Source organism: Pleurodeles waltl, chromosome 3_2 (assembly GCF_031143425.1).
Source record: "Pleurodeles waltl isolate 20211129_DDA chromosome 3_2, aPleWal1.hap1.20221129, whole genome shotgun sequence".
Lineage (NCBI taxonomy): Eukaryota > Metazoa > Chordata > Amphibia > Caudata > Salamandridae > Pleurodeles > Pleurodeles waltl.
The window spans coordinates 185,021,146-185,044,757 of record NC_090441.1 but is presented as its reverse complement, the minus strand read 5'-3'; the positions used below and the strand labels follow the sequence as shown (position 1 = coordinate 185,044,757).

Here is a 23,612-nt window from a genome sequence, read left to right as displayed (position 1 = left end):
AGCCTGCTGGCTCCCTGGAAAAGGACAGAGCTCTGGTTGCAGTGGTTGTCAAGCAGTGACCACACCATTACACAGCCTAGTTTATTTTGCTTCAGAAACTGAAGAAGTTATTGGACATTGACATTTGGTGCTGTTCTTAGATGCCCTGCAGTGTTTTCCAAAAGCATGTACCTACGATGCTGATCTGTTCTATTTTCCCTTCGTCTTGGGTTTCCAAACAAGCTCTTCCTCTGACCCTTGATATTTTGCAGGAGGATAGATGGTGGTGCCCTCCCTAGAAATGGTGTCCCTGTGTGCCGAAGTGTGGAAAATCATTCTCAGCTGCTTATTTATAGGAAAGCTTGCCTTTAATTAGTAACCATTGAACTAATTAGTCTCTGGCCTCTGAATTATCGGCCTCCACTGCTAGGAAATACTCCTGCTAACCACAATATTCCTCTTCCTGCTGGGAGCCCTTTGGCTCACAGTGGGCCATTCTACACAGCACTAATCAAACCCCCATGTGCGATTTACCAATTGGCAGGATTTAGACCTCTTTGGAAACCCCAGCACTATACTGGGTAAATGCCTTACAACTGACTGTCAAGTCCATACTAGCCTGAGATACAAACTTACCAGCTTCCACAAGAATGAAAAAGCTCAAAGCAGGTATTTCAATGAGAAAAAGTACTCATCCCTTTCAAAGTTCTCTTGTCTCAAGGATCCCCGTAAAAAGAACATACACGCCAGCCCATGTCTTAAATGCCGGTGACACCACATTGACATTCACAGGGGGCGAGGGAGCTTCAGGTGCCCATGCATGGGCTGATCCTCACTGTTTCCTCACACTTGCACAGCTCTTGGAACTGTTCCGCTGTGACCCGCATTTCCTTGGACACTGCTCACTTCTATTTTGTTTCATCTTCCCTTGTGTCTTTCACTTATGTCTGTGTTTTGCTTGGTACTATTTGCTGATACCTGTATTTTCTGGGACTGTTCACTGCCATGGGGCTCCTTTCTTTCAGTTATTTCCTGCTGTTAGTCAAGGCAGCCCGTCTCACCGCAGCTTACTGCTTCAAAACACCGGAACCTCGCCCCTGACCTTCAAAGTAGACCAAAGCAGCTGTCCAGCTGTGCTGGCAAAACCTCTGTGTGGGTATACTCCGCCCAGTTCTCACAGCATACTCCTGCTGAAGACTACCCCACTGAGTACGGAGGTAGGAGAGCACCGACTTCCTTTACAGCTGAACTCCTGTCAGAAATACATCCAGGTGAGTACTGGTAGGTTTGGAGGTGGCAAAAGTGGGACTTCGTGGCCTGTTGGGTGAGGGATAAAGTTCCAGAGCCCTTAGATTAACGGACGGGTTGAAATTCTTTGATTTGCGTAAACATGGATAGGGGTAAATGTACATGTCCTCTAGATACATGAATTCATAGAAATTCAGTTGCTCTTAGCTACATGGTTCATGGTTTAATTCTTTGAGCTGTAGGTAGGAGGTTTTTGAATGAACTCTGAAGTCTGGGTGGATGAATTTATAGTAACTTTGTCCCAAAGGTTCATTAACGTTAAAGAGATATGTGGTTAACTGACATTTCCTCTGTCAGTATCTCTAAGGTTGCCCATGCAATGCTAACTAGAAACATGTTAAGAAGTTGAAATGTCTGTTGTTGGTGAACAGATGCCAGCATTACATGTAACCGACAGGTGTAAGTTATATGGGGGAACTGCAGCTTTCCTGACTGATACTGTCTTTAATAGCTTGCATGCTTGTTCTGCAGGAGATCTTCTTGACATCCCGAGCAGAGACCCCTCTGCTGCTCCTGGAAGGAGATGGGGTGCTCTACTGCAAGCCCACGTGTGTCGGGACTCGTTCTGAGTGCTCCTACTCCCTGAAAAACATCAGCAGGCTGCCATTGCGGTATGAGTGGAAGATCCAGCATGCCGACAGCATCTTTCTGTCGGTCATCCCGGCCTCTGGAATCATCCTTCCCAATGAGACCTCGGTGAGTTGCCCCCTCCGGTGCAGTACTTGAGTCTTTACTTACAAGAACCCATAGGCACTCTGCAAAGCACTGGGTGCTGTGGTCACATTTCAAACTCCTATAGAAGCCTCAAGTAACAAACAGTTGTTAACGCGTCCGTCTATGTCAATTAATACACATCAGGACTCGTTTTAGGTCAATGAACCTTTTGACCCAGTGGTGAGTCTCCGTAAGACGAGATTACCAAGCATCAAATATATTTCACAATAACCATTAATGAACCTTCGGCGCATTTATTAATTCTCAGACTCAAATAACCACACCTTGAAGGAAGATTTTTGTGAATTTATTCCCTATTGATTACAATCTAATAATAAACGTATTAATCTCAAAACCAAGAAGCATAAGAGCATAATCACAAAGTGGCAACTACGTTGAACTTTCAACAATGCAACGATCAGAATCATAGGATAGATACTTTAGCAAAGAATAGATCATAGTGCATGATAAACCATAGAATATCAGTTCAGCATAGCTACATGTCAGTCACGTCAGTTCCGTCTGTCAAATGAATACCCCATCTAACCTAAAATTAGCATTAGCATGTTGGGCTTCATGCAAAACAATTTAGAACATCAATTTGGAAAACATCTAACTAAGATACCTAATTAAACATACAGCAGTTGGTACCTAGAAAGAAAAGGCAAATAGATTCTGTTAGCATTAATAATTACCCTCCTCGAGATAGGTCAGCATACAGGATCAGTCTTCGTCTTCAGGACATCAGTTAGTTCACCGTCAATCTATCTAAATTAGAAGCAGGGGACACTTTCCTCTTAAGGAGGAAAGTGTAATAGGGCAGTCTATGGGCTAGGATAATTTTGTCTAAGTCTCAGATCACCAAAAAGAGTGACAGAGTTTCTGGATGCAATCGATATCATTCCCTACCTAATGCTGCTCGTCTCTCGTGTCATGAGTTTTTATCCCCTTTTTGCGATACATTCCCCCAAACTTCTATTGGTTAATAACTACACCTCACTATTGGTAACCAATCAAATTATACATTAAGTAATGCATTTGTCATTTCTTGATACTTGTTCGTCTTCTAATTGGTCTTCATAATCGACATCTCATAGGTGGTACGTCCGGGGTTACTTCACCATCTTGGCACATGTCTCAGGTCAAAAGTTCTCTTTCCCTCGTCTCATTGTCCTTGTAAGTGTCCATTAATGTTTCGAAGCACATAATTTTATACTAGAAGCTGCTAGCATGCGGATGAGAAAATTCCTTCATGTTTCAAACTAAAACAGGGAGAACAATAGCTGGGACATGGTTATTTGCAAGTCCGCACACTGGAGAGACAGAAAAATACGCTTTTAAATGAGAGATACACAGCTAGTTCGCGACTCATGCTAACTTAAGACATACGAGTTCTAATGAATACAGTTTTGATCGTAATAGTACATATAACTGAAGAATTATTATTAATTCAGCATTAGTGTTCATAAATGAGTAAATCTTATGCATTTATTAATACATTTTAATAGCGTTTTAGTCAAATGTAAGCGTTTCACGTCTATAATATATGATATTTAAACTACGCTCTCTCAGTCCCTCCTCTGATGACGAACGTCATCACACAATTCTTGATCTTCAAGTTTTTCACCTTACGCATAATGCGCATTTCAACATCTTGCCCTTTATGTGAACTTTCCCATATTTCATTGAACATTTTCTCTCTTTCACTTTCTTCATTCTGTTTTGCTCTTTTGGACAGGTTTCTTTTAATTTTGTCATTAATTTTGAATGCTCCCCATAATCCTAATAGGCAAATCAAAACAATTAGTAAGCCTAACATTATTTTCGCAAGAACTCCATTCCAAATGTTGGTAAACCAGTTTCCTACCCGGGCAATTCCTTTTCCAAATTTTTCCCAAACTCCAGGTTCTTTTAGATCCTTCAAATCTGTACTATCTCTAGTCAGGTTAGTAAGCATGCTTCTAATTTTCTTACTGTTATCAGGTATGTAAGAGCAGCAGTGCTGTTCATTAAGCATTTTGCACACACCTCCATTCTTTGCTAAAAGAATGTCTAAAGCAAGCCGATTTTGAAGAGTCATAGCTCTTTCTGCAGCAAGTTCAGTATCCATCAATAATATTGCTCCTGTAAAATTTGTCAGCATGTTATCCACAATAGTAGACAACTTTTGAATTTTCATAGAATTTAAGATAACCCCAACTGATGGGATTATTGCTCCAAATATGTCACCAATGACAGCAGCCACTGATTCTCGTTTCTTTCTAGAATGTTGTATTTCAGAAGATTTAGGTATTTGTTTTAAGTCATCAATCTGGTATATCTTTGGGAAAACTATTCCCAAATAACATGTCCCATACCATCCCTTTGGGAGACGATAATATGCATTTAACCCACAGATGTAATAGATTCCAGGAATCGCTGGGTCTTTTCCATTTAACATGAAGGTCCATTTACTCTGAAACAAAAACACATGTCTACATTCACTCGTACCCACAAACAAATTGTCTTGATCAGATTTTGGTCTGTATATACATAGTCTACCTACGTGTAGTGCATCTATAGCTAATTTGCCTTGTGTTTTAATTGCAGTATAAGCGTAATCATTTGCATAAGTGCGTTTTTCTAAACCTTTTTCTAACTTTTCTTTTAATGCTTTGCGTCTATCATCTGTATGATCTAAAAAGCTTTTCTCCACAGGAGACAGTAAGCATGTTAAATTATTGCGGTGTGCATAAGCAGTCCCAAATGTTAGTGTTGGCTCAAAGAATCCTCTAACTAATTTTATATCATGCTCCTTAGCTAGCTTATTTAAGAATTCAATTACAGGCACAAAAGAAAACACAACATCCAAATTTGAGTAAAAGTATTGTACATGCTCTTGATTATAAAATCTTGTTAGTAGCAAGCTGCAGCTAATCCCATAAGTAAGAGGGAGGCTATGATAAGTAACTCCCTCCTGTACAGATGAAGGAATTTTAGTACACACATAACAATCTTTCGTATCCATAGTTTCCACATACTCATTTAATAAGCGATAGAAAACATTAGTAGAAAGTTCCCCTTTTGTATCAGTTCCCTCATGAAGATGTCTAGCATCCTGTTCAAATTTCTCCCATGGTGATAGTTTATTAGTTGTAGTGGTAGTTTCAGGTTTTAAAGTTGCATTAATAGTTTCACTCTCTCTCCATGGCATTCCCACAATCACTCCCACAATCATTATTGCACATACAACACCTATCATAAGTCCTAACCAACCACACACCTTACTTCCCTTGTTACTATAAGCCATGTTTGTATAGAATCAGAATAGTAGATCGGCAATCAACTTAAGATGGCAAACTCTTTCTGCGTATTTACAGCGTCTTCTCTCACTCCAGGACCTCTTTTCGTCAGTTCAGGTTAGCAGCTTGTCGCAATCAGGTTTCTATAAGTCAAATCCAGGTTTAATTGTCTCTTTCCGGTAGGTGAATAAAGTCTCTTTCCTTTTAATATAATTTTCCAAGATTCTTCTGTTGTTGCTTTCCTTCAGGTACCGTAGTATTGGCCTGGCACTTCTCGATCAAAACAAAATGCTAAGAATTCTTGTTGCCATTCAGAGGTTGTAGCATATGCCCATTCAGGACCTGTGTACCTTCGGTTTGCTATTCTCTTTCTTTTTAATCTTCGTTCACCTTGCTGTTCCCCTTCACTCAGATCATCCACCTGTAAGGTATCGCTTTCTTCTATTATTATCTCGTTTGTTAATTCTCTTATTCTAAAGGGTGACTTTTCCGGCCATGTATCACCTCTATGTGTCTTGTTTCGGCATCTTCTTTCAGGACACTGGACAGCACCCTCCTCTTGTGATATGATGTTTTCTCCTGATAAGCTTGGAATTTGAGCAGAGGATTCTGATTTGTTCTGATTTAGATTTACCACTTCTCCGTCTCTCTCTTCTTCCTGTTCGATATTGTATTCAGGCTCTGAATTGTATTCGTCTGCTTCTGGGAGAACCTCTCCTTGCCTTTGTTCTCCTGCTGCCTCCACTGAGATTGGCACTCCGTCACCTCTCTCGAACTCTCTGTTAGTGTGAGGGACGCGGCTGTTCTCAGCGGGCTCTCCTGTAGTCTCAGATCTTTCTTGGCTGATCTCTGACTCTGAGACTTCTCCTCTCGAAGTTGCTGTACCGGAATTTTCAAGTTCCTCTTCAACAGGACACGTTACCCTTTTTGTATGGCTGGCATGTATCCAGTTGGGAACCCCGGCACACTTCACAGCAGTAGTGGTCGTCAATATCACTTGATATGGCCCTTTCCAACGCGGCTCAAGACACGATTTTCTTACGTGCTTCTTGACAACCACCCAATCTCCAGCTTCCAGAGAGTGTCCTGGTTCGCCGATTGGTGGTAACGTGTTAGCTTCCACCTGGTGAGAGAAAGAGCGTATCACGTCAGCTAAACTTTTGCAGTAATCCAACACCATATCATCTGTAATTTTCACTAGAGCATTTGCAGGTACCGCTGGCAACCTCATTGCTCTACCCATGAGGATTTCATGGGGGGACAGTCCTGTTTTCTTATCTGGTGTGTTTCTCATGGACATCAATACTAGTGGTAATGCATCTGGCCACTTCATGTTTGTTGCTGCACACATTTTCGCTATCCTTGACTTTAGGGTACCATTCATCTGTTCAACTAGTCCTGATGCTTCAGGGCGATAGCTACAGTATAACTTCTGCTCGATGTTGAGTGCTGCACACAGAAGCTTGATCACCTCATTGTCGAAGTGTCTTCCCCTATCTGATTCTATAGAAACCGGGAACCCGAATCGTGGTATTAGTTCCCTAAGTAATAGTTTTGCAACTGTGAGACTGTCATTTCTACGTGTAGGGTATGCCTCAATCCATTGACTGAAAACACACACAATCACCAACACGTACTTCAATCCTCCACAAACAGGCATTTCAATGAAATCCATTTGTATTCTATTAAATGGACCTCCAGCTCTTCCAATGTGGCTCAAATTTACCACTGTTCCTTTTCCAGCATTCATCTGTTGACAGATGACGCACCTGTGACAAGTAATTTCTGCGGCATGTCTGAATTTTGGATTAAACCAGTCAATTTTAAAAGATCTGATCATGGCGTCTCTTCCTAAATGTGCTTGCCCATGATATAATCGAGCAAATTGTGACAGAAGACTATTAGGTAAGACCAACTTCCCATCATCTGAGACCCATATATCATCTGCTCTTTGTACACATTGCATTTTCTGCCAGGAACGTTTTTCTTCTTTATTAGCACGGTTTTGTAGTGTCTTTAACTCGTCTAAGGTATCAACCACTTGTAATGCTAGATTCAAAGTTGGATCATTTTCAGGTTGAGGTAACAATTCCCACTGCTCTTTGAATGATATACAATTCAATGCACAAAATCTTGCAACCTGATCTGCATAACCATTCCCCATTGACACAAAGTCTTGTGATCTGGTGTGGGCACTGCACTTTACCACGACAATTTCAAGAGGTAACTGAATCGCATGTAACAAATCTCTTATTTGTTCTCCATTTTTCACTGGTGATCCGGAGGAAGTCATAAAACCCCTTTGTGACCGGATCTGACCAAAATCATGTACAATTCCAAATCCGTACCTGCTGTCAGTATAGATTGTAACTTTCAAATTCACAGCAGCATGGCAGGCCTTTGTAAGAGCTATTAATTCTGCCACTTGTGCAGAAAATACCTTTTCAAGCCAAGAGGCCTCAACTATGCCAGATATTGTACATACTGCATTGCCGGCTCTCAATGTCCCTGTTGAATCTCTTAAACAGGACCCATCCACAAACATAATGCAATCGTTTTCTTTTAATTGGGTGTCCTGTATGTCTGGGCGAGGTTTGGTACAGAGGTCAGTCACCTCAAGACAATCATGCTCAAATTCTTCCCCCTCTTTGATTTCTATATTCTCATTGGGAAGTAGAGTTGCCGGGTTCAGTACTGTGCATCTTTTCAGTGTAACATTTGGTGATCCCAAAATAATCGTCTCATATTTGGTAAGTTGTGCATTTGTCATGTGTTGTGTTTTCGTTCTTGTCAATAAGATTTCAACAGAATGTGGAACCAAAACTGTCAAAGGGTATCCCATGACTATGCCTTCACATTGGGAAAGGCTTTGACCAACTGCTGCAACTGCTCGCAAACAACCCGGTAGGGCTGCTGCGACAGGGTCCAAGGTAGCTGAAAAATATGCTACAGGGCGATTTGCATCTCCGTGGACCTGTGTTAAAACAGACAAAGAACAAGCATCACGTTCATGACAAAACAACAGAAAAGGTTTCTCATAATCAGGCATTCCTAATGCTGGGGCCCTGCACATGCATTCCTTCAGCTCTAAGAATGACTCATGTTCTTCTTTTGTCAAAGTGATTGTGTATGGTTCATCTTTGACATCTTTCCCTGTCAATTTTATTAAGGGCTTTGCAATGATTGAGAAATTTGGTATCCATTGACGGCAATACCCCACCATTCCCAAAAACATCCTGACATCTCTTTTTGTTGTTGGGGGATTCATTTGTATGACCGCTGTTATTCTCTCCTTTGATATTCTTTGGGATCCTTTCTCAATTAGATGCCCCAAATATTTTACTTCTTTCTGGCAGTATTGCAGTTTCTTAGGTGACACCTTATGCCCGTTCCTTCCCAAATGGTTCAACAATGCAATGGTATCATATTTACAACTGTCTCTGGTTTTGGATGCAATCAACAAGTCATCAATGTACTGCACAAGAGTTGAATTAAAAGGCAGCACAAGGGGTTCCAAATCCTTCTTTAATATCTGATTAAAGATGGATGGTGACTCAGAAAACCCTTGAGGGATTCTGCACCAACTGTACACCTTATCCAGGAATTTGAAACTGAACAAAAATTGGCTGTCCTCATGCAGCGGTATTGAGAAAAATGCTTGTGATAGGTCTACTACGGTAAACCATTCGGCATCGCAAGGAACTTGGAACATTATTACCGCTGGGTTAGGAACCACAGGGCAGCATTTGATCACGATTTCATTTATTTTTCTCAAATCCTGCACAATTCGAACTTTCCCACAGGGCTTTCTCAAACCCATAATAGGTGAGTTACACGGACTGCTCAAAACTTCTTTCAAAACTCCTTGCCTGAGAAAATCTGCAATTATCTGTGTCACTTCAATGAGTACGTCTTGAGTCATGTGATATTGTGGTACTTGTGGGAATACTGCATTTGGTCTTATTTGCACCTGGACTGGTTTAACTCCTTTAATTAATCCAACCTCTTTTCCTGTCAAGTCCCACACTCTCTCCGTTACGGACCCTTGTAGGTCAGCAGGTAAGTCAATTAGAGTGAACACTGGGAATAAAGTAATTAGAGGGTAATCTTCGCTCATTTCCCCTCCTTCTATGAGCTGGCCCTCATCTCCTTCATCATCACTGTTTGTCTGAACTTCTATTCCATCGTTGGAACAGGTAATTGAACATTTAGTTTTACATAGTAAGTCCCTCCCCAGTAGGGATACTGGACTTGTGTCGCATACGACAAACCTATGCAGGCCTTGGAAATTTCCAATTTCAACCTGTACTGGGTCAGTAATTGGATTTGTCAAATACTGGTTAGCCACACCAACCACTCGTATAGTGCGTCCCGATAAGGGTAATCTCGGTACTTCCACACTGCGGACTGTAGAGCGTGTAGCTCCTGTGTCAACCAAAAATGAAACTTTATAGCCCATTACTTTTCCCTCTACATATGGGCCTCTCTGATCTACTTCTAATGAGGCTGCAAGCCTGCACTCTTCACTGTCTGAACTGTCATCTGACCATTCTTCATTTATTTCATTTTCACCTCGTAATGGGAATTGTTGTACAGTATTGTTTTGACTCGTCACCTGACCTGTGACCTGCTGAGGAAGCATCACCTGTTGTTGACCCATCGGGGCTAGGGGTAACTGCATTTGCTGTCTAGGCACCATAGGAATCTGCTGTTGCATTGGTTGTACTGACACAGTTTGGAAACGTGGCATTTGCATTTGCTGCATGGGTTGCACCCCTGACATTTGCACCAAATTATTCTGATAGTTCTGATTCTGTTGTCTCATTCTCGGACCTCGCGGATTTTGCTGTGCACCGACACTCATGCCTTGCTGAAATGTACCATCATGCACTATATTTGGACAATCCCGCTTCCAATGTCCCATGCCCCCGCATGCATGACATGGTGACATCCTCTTCACTACTTGCCCGTCATTTTGAACAACAACATTGTTCATGTCCAAACTATGATTCACAAAACCTCGACCTCTACCCCTCGACTGTACCTGAAACCTGCCGTTCATTTGCGGTTGCTGATGCATCATCTGCTGAACACCATTTCCCTGAATTCCAGCTTGTGCAGCTCTTATTTGCATCACCATCACTTTTTCTTTCAGCTTTTTCTGTTTTAACTCAATTTCGTCACTACAGTATTTTGCATACTGCAACACTTCATCAATTGGTTTAGCTTGCCAACAAATCAAGTGGTTCTTGATCATCTGACCAACCTCTGGTCTCAGCCCTTCAACAAATCTGAACACAAGATGATTCATGTCTTTCGACTCGATCGTCTCAGTACCACTGTAATGTTTAAATGCTTTTAACAATCTCTCGTAATAGGCATGTATTGATTCCTTAACTTCTTGCGAAGTCCGGTCGATTTTCTGCCAATCGGTCACCTTCGGTGACACCTTTTGTTTAAAAAATTCAATGACTTTATGATAATATTTCATCACCTCTTCAGAAGGTGCTCCAGTCGCCTTATCCCTTGCCGGTTCCTTTGTGGGCCAATCTACCCCTCTTTTGCACTCAAGCCACAAATCCGGTGGAACAATAATTTCAAACAAAGTATTTAAGTCCTCCCAAAGACATTTTGCAAGCTTCACAAATCTATCTGTCTGTTGATACCACTCGATCGGTTTTTCTCTCAACCTTGGGTAATCATTCGTAAAGGACAAAATATCTCCCCTGGACCACGGCACATGGACTAAAACACCACCAGCTGTTTCTCTCATGGGCAGAATTTTTACTGAATCCTGATTGGGTGTAGTCGCTGTTTCAATAGACCCTGGGCTATCCCTCTTCCCTTTGTCTCTTTTCTTTGCCCATCGGTTTTCCCATTTTTCTAATGCTCCCCAGATTTGTGCACTCTGCAGCAATTCTTTCAGGTGTGTCTTCATGCCTGCGGATCTCATGTGTTCAAAATCTTTCGTGTCAAAATCTAATCTGTAACTTCGTTTCAAATGTTTTGTGTTCCCAATGTCGATATTGTATTTATCTGCCAAAGTCGTTAATTTCTGGTGTATTTTCCCTACTTCTTTGGTAATCTTAGGACATAAGTATCTCAATTCTGCCTCAGTGTAGGATTCCAACCTTTTCACCCCCATTGTTCCTTCCACCAATTCAGCAGCTTCTGCTCCTAGTCTTACACGATTCAGATATTCATTTTGTTTTTCCTTTTCGGGATTGGCTTCGGTTATTGTAGTCGCTGTAGTCTTTTGTGATGTGCAAGTTTTCTCTAACCACTCATTTAACTGATGTACTGTAAAACCTTGCGGTGAAATGTTCCCTGCATGTATCATTGGAGTATATGAGGTATTTGTACTCAAAGTTTGGGGAGTCAAGACTCCCAACCCTGCTTGTCGCATTGCCTCAAGAGACGCCCCTATTGGACTGAGGTCCATTAAGGGTCTTGATTGTTCACAGACTTGTCCTGCCTGAGCCATTATTTGTGGAGTTTAATAGGCCCTCCTCTTATCATTTCATTAGTCATAACTCCCTGTTCGCATGTCCCTGTTTTCTCCTGCGCATATAATGGTACTGGGGGACCAACAGTAATAGGTAGTGATATAGCGGCAGGTGTCTGACCTGATCCCAGGCTTCTAGGAGCTGCAACACCATAAGTCTGCTCTAATAATCCTGGTGCAGGTTCTTTCAAAGGACCCGCTACTGGGTTATACCCCGGTATCAGTCGTGGCGGTTGTGACACTAACTGTGGGGTTGACTCAATCTGTATCAGCCTTGGCTTTGTATATGTCAGGTCTGGCGGCACCACCAAGTTCGTAGTAGTCTCGAGTACTGGAACATCAGGGTAAATTCTTTTTATCTGTGGTGGAGGCTGTAACTGTATCGGTACGTCTGGTGCATTAGGTACACTGTCACCATTCTGTATCAAAGCTGTATCGCTAGTCTGTACCGTATCAGTAGCTCCCTTTTCCCGCGTCTGGTTCCCAGGATCCAAGCTAGTGCTCGGAACATCGTCGCTCACTGCATAAGGTGGTGGTCGATCATGCAACAATCTATCCATAAACTCCTCATCCTCTGAATCATCCTCTTCTTCCCAAGACCTTTTTTGTTCCTTAACTTTGTCTGAGTCTTTGTTAGTTTTGCAAGAAGCTTTCTTTCCCTGTGTCTCTTCTCCCTGTGTTATCGCTGGAAACAGTTTTAACCCATCCACTATTCCTCGTCTCCACATTTTGTTTTCATTATCCCACCTAGCCTCTGCATAGGATTTTTCTGATCTTGTCAATCTTCTGTGAAACCTTTCCTGCCTATGTTTAAGAGCCATCAGATCCCAGATCGCTAGAGCCTCGTATTGTGCCGGTCTCGGAGGTGGTTTCTGCGTACTTAACATCCACCTCAAGTTCTCTAATACCTTTGATTGAATGTCCCATGTTCCGGAAACGCTAGACACCCTTCTTTTTCTGTCAACTTGCGCCATTGTTTTATCCATAAACAAGGTGCAACACCCTTTTCCTCCATAACTGTATAGGCTGGAGTACCCTCGGGTGGTGTAGGTTCCCCGTCGGTTGCGACAATGTACACATCTCCCCTTAAAGCGCTTTTGAATGCCTTAACAAAATTCATTTTATTTTATATTTAATCAGAAAACGGCTTAGTTCCCAGGACACCCTTCACCTGCCTTTTGCTCACCCTATTGCCTCTTACAGACGGCAGCCAATCCGTGCGCGACCCCTCTCGACATCTGACCTATCCCAGCGCGGCACCTCTGACGTCACACCCACACACACTGCAGCTGACAAAGTCTTGCGGCTTGTCCACACCTCGCTAAATTCTTACAACTCATACAAACTAATGCGATTTATTGCAGACACTTTAAATGACAACACAAATCTGCCGATTTACTACAGGAAGGGTAACACATTCACTTCAGAACTTTACAGAGATTTCACTTGAAGCCTCGGCCGCTACTCTCTCTTTCTCAGATCCCACAGGTGCAAGCAGAATTCGACCCGCAAATCCTACTCTCGACTTGTCAATGACTCCCTCTAGTGCACTTTAGAGCTTGTCAAATCTCCATCGAAGGTTTCATACATACGTTGTGACTCAAACTTGACTTGTCAACCACGCCCGATTGACCTATTGAATCGCACAGATTACAACATAAACCATAATTTTCATCCTACTCCTGAGTCTTAGACCTCAATAGATCCGTATACTTTAACCAACCACGTGGATAATTTTGAACAATAAGCGCTGCATTCACATGAAGTACGCCGACTTCCCTACTCTCATACTGTGGAGTACGCCCACTCCTGCTAAACACTTAATTGGCCTAAATGCACACAAATCTACACAATCTCCTGCAAGATGCATAAGCTTTAAGCAAGCGCAAAAACCCTAACCACATATACTATGGCGCCGAGAACAATCCCAACTCATCTAGACAGGCTCCGAGATCCCGGGAAAGCCCATAGCGAACCTAGCCACTCATCGTTTTGCCAAATTTCATTATCACAGAAAACAAATTTAAAAATGAAAACTCCGTCCCTAGGGCCCCCAAGGGCCAAACCGTCGCTCTGCTACCAGAACTGTTAACGCGTCCGTCTATGTCAATTTATACACATCAGGACTCGTTTTAAGTCGATGAACCTTTTGACCCAGTGGTGAGTCTCCGTAAGACGAGATTACCAAGCATCAAATATATTTCACAATAACCATTAATGAACCTTCGGCGCATTTATTAATTCTCAGACTCAAATAACCACACCTTGAAGGAAGATTTTTGTGAATTTATTCCCTATTGATTACAATCTAATAAACATATTAATCTCAAAACCAAGAAGCATAAGAGCATAATCACAAAGTGGCAACTACGTTGAACTTTCAACAATGCAACGACCAGAATCATAGGATAGATACGTTAGCAAAGAATAGATTATAGTGCATGATAAACCATAGAATATCAGTTTAGCATAGCTACATGTCAGTCACGTCAGTTCCGTCCGTCAAATGAATACCCCATCTAACCTCAAATTAGCATTAGCATGTTGGGCTTCATGCAAAACAATTTAGAACATCAATTTGGAAAACATCTAACTAAGATACCTAATTAAACATACAGCAGTTGGTACCTAGAAAGAAAAGGCAAATAGATTCTGTTAGCATTAATAATTACCCTCCTCGAGATAGGTCAGCATACAGGATCAGTCTTCGTCTTCAGGACATCAGTTAGTTCACCGTCAATCTATCTAAATTAGAAGCAGGGGACACTTTCCTCTTAAGGAGGAAAGTGTAATAGGGCAGTCTATGGGCTAGGATAATTTTGTCTAAGTCTCAGATCACCAAAAAGAGTGACAGAGTTTCTGGATGCAATCGATATCATTCCCTACCTAATGCTGCTCGTCTCTCGTGTCATGAGTTTTTATCCCCTTTTTGCGATACATTCCCCCAAAATTCTGTTGGTTAATAACTACACCTCACTATTGGTAACCAATCAAATTATACATTAAGTAATGCATTTGTCATTTCTTGATACTTGTTCGTCTTCTAATTGGCCTTCATAATCGACATCTCGTAGGTGGTACGTCCGGGGTTACTTCACCATCTTGGCACATGTCTCAGGTCAAAAGTTCTCTTTCCCTCGTCTCATTGTCCTTGTAAGTGTCCATTAATGTTTCGAAGCACATAATTTTATACTAGAAGCTGCTAGTATGTTTCAAACTAAAACAGGGAGAACAATAGCTGGGTCATGGTTATTTGCAAGTCCGCACACTGGAGAGACAGAAAAATACGCTTTTAAATGAGAGATACACAGCTAGTTCGCGATTCATGCTAACTTAAGACATACGAGTTCTTATGAATACAGTTTTGATCGTAATAGTACATATAACTGAAGAATTATTATTAATTCAGCATTAGTGTTCATAAATGAGTAAATCTTATGCATTTATTAATACATTTTAATAGTGTTTTAGTCAAATGTAAGCGTTTCACGTCTATAATATATGATATTTAAACTACGCTCTCTCACAGTTCAGCCCAAAGATGCAAACATCCTAACACGTTAGTAGCGGTGGGTAGTCATGGACATATGCATGGACATATGCAAAATGATGGGGCCGCCCTAACCTATTATTTGCATTTGCAAGGTGTCCCATTCATGAGTCATTTCGGGTCTACAGCTGCAGTGAAGGCTAGAGATGCACACTATGCTGGAAAAGTAACAGACAGAGAGAACACCAGTATCCCTACACGGGTAATATAACATAACACACATTACACTGTGTAAATACATATGTATGGCATAATTATCTCCCATGTAGACACATGCAACCCATCCACCTCTTAATGGATGAAATTCCAGGTCCTCCTCTTCCAACTTCTGAAATGTAAACTGAGGCGGCTTCCAGGGGGTGAGATCATTAGAATTTTTGACTCTATAAATGGAAGAAAAAAACTAATGGCTGATCATGTTGATAGACAAAATAAGTTTTAAAGTGATTCCCAGATAGTTGATCAGCTTTGGAACTTTCATAGTTTCACATGCTTCTATCATTCCCTATCCTCAGGCTGCAAATCCCCAATATTTTAACTTAGCAATAAGCAGTATTAATATGCTCATAGTGAAAGCAGTAGTGTTTATTTTATAGCACATCTACCTCTTTTGAAACTGCCCAAACATCTACGAATGAAATGAATGTCTTTGAGGTTTTGTGCTGGACAGGGATCTTAAGAGCGATCCAACTGGGCTTACTTACCTTGACCAATTTTGTGAATTTTGCATTTGAATGTTGTTTGAAGGTGAAAGTGACTGTTTTCTTTTTTTGTCTTTAGATCTTTTATTGTGTTTTTTGATGGCCGGTCGTGGGTTGTTTTGTTCTTGTGGTCTACCTCCCGCTTTGTTTTGGTGGGAAGCCTGTTAATGATTGTGTCACAGAAACCTTGCAAGTGTGGTATTTTGATAGATGAGAACTGAGAGTTACAGAATTTTGAAATAGTAGTTTGAAGTTCTATCCATGGATATTTTGCATTGCAGATCCTCACAGAGTTCTTTGTGCATATTTAATAAAGCATTTTTGTATCTCGTTGTAGCATTGGAAGCATATTTTACCCGTTTACTTTTTTGATAATACGTGTTGTTGAAATACAGGTAGTTCAATTTTAAGTTTTCTTCTTTTTATAATGTAAAGTTTTCTCGGTCTATGTGTTGCGGCATAAATGTCCCCTGCATAGCTCTGAAGAGTGTACTCCCCAGCATTGTTAATTTACTGTTCATGCCCACTACATTTTTGATTTTTACCTAAGTGACAAATATGACAATCATCACACATGTTCACTGTAGGATTTCCCAGAGTGGGGGGCTGAGGGCGATGGGGCACCCAAAATGTGTACTACTTTTAGAGAGTGGTAACTGCACTCTTACCAGAGCTTTGTGAGAAGGAGATGGTGGTACATTGTTTCTACTGAAGGGACTTTTTACCAGCCTCCTTCAGGGCGACATTTCTACTGGTATTCCATTTAAAAGGTTTTGCCAGTCCCACTTAATCGGGCCATTCACTGCCATCTGTCTGACCTGTGTATGTGCACATGCACAAACATGCATGTGACAGTGCATCCTGCATGTACTTGTGACTAGGAGTAGGGAGGAAATCCATTTAAGGCTTCCCTTTCTGTGAATGTTACTGTAAAGTGGTGGGTGGCCTGAATTAGGCTGTCCCTGTGTTTTATTAGCCTGGAACCTGCAGTATAGCTGCTAATTTTTTCCCTTCGCCCAGATGTTTCACTGTAGATAGGAGCAGTATGCTAGGAGGGAGGAGTGTTTCAGATTTCTTCCTTTGATTTTCTTTTGCCTCCTATTCCCCTATCAGAGTGTTCCTGTTTCAATCCTTTGTTCTTGCCTCAGTCTGTGGCACAAATGGTGGGAACCTGTGTGGGCTACAATTTGCATTCACATATAAACTGGTTGGTCTGAGTTCAAGAAGGTCATCTGTGGACCATAACCATGGCATGAGATGGTTATGCACCAATTTGGCTGGGGGTATCCAGATTTTAACTGGAGGACCCCCCAATATGGGTCCAAAGTTGATCGGTCAGCACTGGGGATAAGTACCGAGTACTTATCTCTATTCCGAATAGTATCATTTCTCATTTATTGTAGAGGGTCCAGTGTGGCCAAGATCATTGCTGTGCTCCAGAGCTAGGATCTCGGATGGCTAGCTTTTCTGGCAGGATGTGGATGTAACCTGGGTCAAGACCCAACCAATGAGTGATGATGTGCTGTCTGGAGAAGGTGTGGCCTGTCATTGAGAAGGGTTACTGCACTATATTCCTGTAGAAGATAGCCTATGCAATAATTGGAACAACAATTTACATGAACACTATCTGGGACCCAGTGCAAGCCTTAGCCCATCCACATTATTGTGATGTACCACTTTGGGTTGCTTGTGTTACAGTTCTAGTTCAGGGTGGGCATGGATTGGCAGTTCAGGCTGAGCTGTTCATACTGGAGCAGGGTGAAGACTGATTTGCATATAACTGTGAATAATCTGAGGTGGCATGGTGAGTAAAAAAGCAATGGGCTGGGATGCATCCTGAGTAATTGCCAAAGGTTGAAATTAATTCACTAATCCCATCCATCACATTTTGTACCTTTCACTGTGAAGTCATAAGTGTGACGGGTATGCCCAGATGTTAGTCCCATGCTCCCGGTGCCACGGCAACCAAGGTGCCGCTGACTGAAGAGGTCCATTTAGTCCGAAACCCCTTTTTGCTTGCTTGTATTCCTGTTTAGGGAGGACCTGGCTTGACAGTTTGTGGTGGACTGTTCCTGTTGGAAGAGCAGGATCAAAGATGATTCACATATGTCTGGGTCTAATCTGAGGTGGCACAGTGGCCAAAAAAAATAATTATGGATTGGTATGCAGCCTCTTGAGGTAATTACCAGTGTCTAAGATTAATTCAAGCATTCCATCCATCACTTTATATTTTTTTCATTTAGAACCTAACCATTTTCTTCCACTGCTGGCTTCTCTCTTCGCCAAAGAAGTCTAAAGCAATTAAACACAGCCATCACAGATCCACAAAGTTTGAGCCTTCTAAGAAGAAAGATTACGTGTACAGTGATCACGGAAAAGGCATTCTGGCAGGTCCCATCGGTCCAGATTCCCACCTTTCGGAGGAGGAAAGCATTTTCATCAACATCAAACCTGAGTACTTAACTCAAATAGCTCTCTGTACTCTCCACCTCCTAGAATCTCATCGGTTGACCTTTGTTCACAAAATGAAAAATAGAGCAGCCACAATGGTGAACATTAAAGCTTCTGCTGTTGTTTTCAAGACTTCTTTCATTTTCGACCCCCTTTTTCCAAAACCAGATGGGTGGCCCCGGGGAGCTCTGGTTTCAGGTCTCTTAAAACCTACAGTGCACACATTCTTGGCTCTGAACTTCCTAAAACCAATTGACCTGTTATGAAGAGAAGAGGTATAAACACCCAGAGTCTGACTCTCTCTCTTCTTAAGGGAAACACTGCCTCTTGACTTCTTTGTAGCATCTGCTGCTAACCAGCTCTGCAATGCCTCCAGTTCTACATGCTGAGCTTCTCCCAAAAAACATAGCAAGAGTGTGGAAGATATGCAAAGGATAATATGCACATTTTTGACTGTAGCCTTGATTGTTGCACGCTCCACTGCATTTTTCAGTTGATACAGTAGAGAGCTGTGGCACTCTCTTGACTGGCTTAGTAATTTGATTCAAACAGAAGGTGGAGAAGACTTCAAGGACATCTGCAGGAAGAATGGATGTGTTGAATTACACCAGTGCAGCCAAGGACTCTGATGAATTGGCAGCATGTGATATATTTGACGCAGTGAAGATTTTGGAGCACTATGTAAGCAGAATATTGTCTCAGTACCTAGAGTCCCACTCTCTTCTTGAGGTTGAACAGTTTGGCTTCTGACCTTAACATGGTATGGAATCAGCCTTACTTGTTGATCTAGGTGAGTTACAGATGCGGGTGGACAGTGGGCAGTCAACTGTATTGAGCATGCTTGACTTGTCGGCTGCTTTTGATATGGTTGACCATAAAGTCTTCCTGTCCAGATTAACCTCAGTTGAAGTTAGGGGTAAAGCTTTGAAGTCCTACTTGTCAGACAGGTGCCAGGCAGCCTCACTACGTCCTACTGTTCTGAATTTAAAAACATACAACAGGGAGCACCACAGGGCTCAGCACTTAGTCCTACTCTGTTTAATACATATATGAGGCCACACATTTCCTTGAAAAAGGAGAATGGCATTAGGTTGGTCAACTATGCCGATGACGCCCACTTGATTCTCATTCCTTTAACAATGAACAAGAGGAGGCAGTCATGGCTTTTCAAAAAGGCATGTTGGATATTATCAGTTGGATGAATGTAAATTCACTAAAATTAAATGGGGACAAAACAGAATGTCTGTGTTCCTTGGCAAGTAAAATTCCTATGACTCTTCTGATTATTGGCCCCTACCATTGGGAGAGGAGGTGTTCCAATCAGATACAGTCCGTACTTGGGGGCACTTTTGACAACAAGTTATGTTTTGGAGAATCATGTAAACAAATAGCAGGCACATGCTTTGCACTTTTACATAGTCTCAGGAAGGTGCTACTGCTGATTCCCAACCAAGCTAAATCGCTGTGATTATCTGTTTAGCGGACTGTACTGAGTCCAAGTGGCAGCAGCTAAACTTGCCTTAAATAGACCTCATAGACCATTGGCATGGACTGCCTTGAAGGAACTGCACTGGCTGCCTCTGAAGCAGAAGATCCTCTTTAAAGCCATGTGCATTGTGTTCAAGGCAATACAGGGCTCACGCCCAGTGCCCTTACAACAGAGATTAAAGGGATATACTCCAGGGTGACATATTCGCTCCAGCACTGCAAAACTAGTCTGTGTCAGTACGTTTTGAGAGCTGAGACAAGGCGGTTGAGCCGTCTCGGGCCAAAGCGGCCCAACTATGGAACAAGCTTTTACCATCCTTAAGATCCAATGTAGTTCTGCTACGTTTCAGGAAAGCCTTGAAGACTTAGCTCTTCCCCTAAATAATTTCCGCCCATGCTTTTTTCCCTTTCTAATGATTATATGATTGATAGCTCTGTACCTACCTATACATTTAGCACCAGGATATTAGTTTTGTTGGCAGTTCATGCTCTATAAATGATATAAATAAAATAAATAACAAATAGATACATTTGCATGAGTATGTCATGGCAGAACATAATAAGAGACAGCTGATTGCTAAATATTGTTATGGTACTGTTATTTGCAGGGTGCACATATCACCTGGCAGGATACCCTGGTGACTGTCAAGAGTAGAAGAGCTAGGTCTTACTTGTTGCTCTAGGCGAGTTACGGATGCGGATGGAGAGTGGTCATTCGACTGTCTTTCTTCCAGAATTAAAAGACAGAGCTGGAGACTCTTATGTGGTGAGGTAATTTTCTCCAGGCTTTGGGGACCGGTCAAATCTGAATGCATAATCACATTGTGTTCTTCTGCAATTTACCTTCCTCTGAAGGTATTGATACCACTACAACTGAACCGTCTGGTTTAGGAGTTAAAAACTCATTCTTACAAAAGAGCAATTGAGAAAGTCATAAAGTTGCAGAAGATCTGGTAAATATGCTTCTGCTATTTTATGATTCAGAAAAAAAAAATTAACTTGGAACTTCAACCCTTTCTGGACCTCAAGTATGCTAACAAATAAGTGCAAAAGAGCCATTTTGCATGCTAGCCATTCATCATATCTTCATTCACTGGGGAGATTAGATTGCATCAATAAATCTAAACACATCAGAAGATTGTCTGGTCTGACGGCAGCTCCAAGTGTATTTTCCAAATCTAGGGCTGTGGTAGCAGCATCACGTGGAAGATGGGAACATTTGCCTACCCATACTTGAATGACTGGTTGGTTGAAGCCAGTTCTTCATCCAAGCAGCAACAGGGCCTAGACACTATCCTGACTCTCTTCTGCAATGTGGTTCTAAAGATCAATACAACAAAATAGATTCTATAGACATTGATAGGAAAACAATACTTGGGGGGCCATAACAGGAGGTTTACAAGCAAAAGTACCTCATTCAGAGGAAGGACTGTCATCTATATCTCATCCATTGCTTACGCAAGAGCAACCACAACATTAGGACAAGCCATATTCCTCATGGGTAGCATAGTATGCCTTTTTCTAGTTCCCAATGCCAGACAACATGTGTTCACTACAGGAATGTCTAGTAGGTCAGTGGTGTCAGAAGATTGGAGTCTGGGTAGGGATGATAACACTGAACAAATCTCCTACGGAGTCTTATGTATGCTGGTGAACATGCTTTAGGGAGTTCTATTCCAGAAACCTCCAACCCCATTTTAACAAATGCATCAAGAGAAGGCTGGGAAGTACATTGTAGATCTATCTACTCCAGGCAGATGATCATTAGTGGAGTTACCATGTCAACATGCTACAATTGAAAGCTATCCATCTAGCCTTCTAACCTTCTTCCTTACGTCCATTTCTGCAGCAACAATTCTAAATCATATGGGCAACACAACAAAAATCCACTATCTCAACATACCGGGAATAAGATCAAGAGTCCTTTCAAGTGAAGCACCATTGATCTGCTTCATGGCTTTGGTGAGGAACATTTCTCTGATGGTGATCCATCTCCCAGGTTTACCGAGCTGGAAAGTGGACACTTTTAGCAGATATCTTCTAAACACAAGTAGGTGCTAGACAGAACCGCATTTTGCATCGTTATCAAAAGGCTACGCCTTCACACCCAAATTCCCAGAGCACGGAATCAGGGTCAATATGAGGTTGAGGGCTTTCTCTTGCCTTCTTTCTCCTAATCCCTTGCTCCCCAAAGTCATGATTAAAATCATGCAGTGCAAGTTTATGATGATCTTCATTGTTTCTGAGTGGCAGAGAATGGTGGTGTCTGGATTTGGTTCATCTATTGCTTTAACCTCACAAGAGACTTCTGAATAGGCAGAATCTGCTTTCCTGGATGTTGAGCAGAATATTTCACCCCAGCCTGCACTTGCTAAAATGTTATGCCAGGCTCTGGAGTACATACAGTACACCACCTGAATCTTCCAAATGACTGCATGAAATAGGCGAAAAGACCCACAGCTTACTCTTCATATATTTTCAACTGCAAGAGGTTTGTGACATGGTGCCTTCAAAAACTGGTAAAGGACTTGTCATGAAGAAACATGATTACATTATCTACTTCACTTAAAATATTGGACTTTAGTTATCTTCTATTAAAGTCATTTGGCTGCCAACTCCTTGTTGGAAGAGCTCCTCTCAGGCATTCTGTGTCACCATCCCAGTGACTAAGTGTTTTCTTGAGAGTCTGAGGAAATGTTTCCTCCTGTTGGAGGACTTCTCTTATTTGCAACTTACCATTGTACTTTCCTATCTAGTGGACCCCTCTTGAAAGCATGCACGCAACAGACTTGCCACACACTTCATGAAAAGTGGTTTTCTTGTTCCTGTACCGCTGGCTAGAACAATTAGTGTGCTTCAAGCTCTGTGTTCAGAGGAACCACATATAGTTTGACATCTTAACAAGGTTTCCTTCAGAATTCATCCTTCTTTCCTACTGAAAGTAATTTTGAATTTTCATATCAACTAAGCAATCTTTTTTCGAACTTTTTTTTCTGGATCAAACATTGCCAACCGAAAGATCATGCCATGCCTTACAGAGGAAAATGGGTCTGAAGCGCTTCCTGGATACAACCAAAGCTTTTAGGCAAACAAAACCTCTATTTGTAAACACGGGAGAGTCTTCAATGGTTTGGCTTCATCTAAACAAAACACAGCTAGATGGGTATTTTGTGGTGTATTTCCCAGTTCCGAAAAGGCTAATAGACCCCTTCAAGAAATGGTGCATTCTACACTTGGAAAAAAGCTGGTGATGCACTGATTTGGAATGTTCTAATCCCTTTTATTTTCAAAGTAGCAACCTGGACATTGTGCATACGTTCGTCAGACTTTATTCAATTGACTGCAGAAGAGATACTTTGGTGAGTCGATCCTCCTTGTGCAGTTTATTTGCTGATATATTATTCTCACATTGATGGATGCAGAAGAGAGTTCCACGAAAGAGAAGGGAAGTGTACATGCCTAGTTTTCTGTCATGGTTCTTCTCTCTGAATCCATAAAAATCCTCCCACTTCCAGTTGTCCGGATACTTTGGCGAAAAGGCTGTCCAGCAGCCATCTCTCAGTTGCATTTCCTTCATGGCAAACTATTTCTGTGACCCCTGCACTGCATGATAGAGGCCTCTCATCATCTGGAAT

The 23,612-nt window shown here is 41.8% G+C and overlaps 1 protein-coding gene across 2 annotated transcripts in view; it reads left to right on the top strand.

Moving 5' to 3' along the window:
* The window catches only part of CFAP65 (cilia and flagella associated protein 65), a 433,505-nt gene that overhangs the window by 182,560 nt on the left and 227,333 nt on the right, over positions 1-23,612 (top strand). For both annotated transcript variants that reach the window (XM_069227128.1, XM_069227129.1), the window contains exons 13-14: positions 1,005-1,250; positions 1,759-1,983. In XM_069227128.1, coding sequence (XP_069083229.1) covers positions 1,005-1,250; positions 1,759-1,983 — 471 coding nt within the window. The remainder of the gene's footprint in view (positions 1-1,004; positions 1,251-1,758; positions 1,984-23,612) is intronic.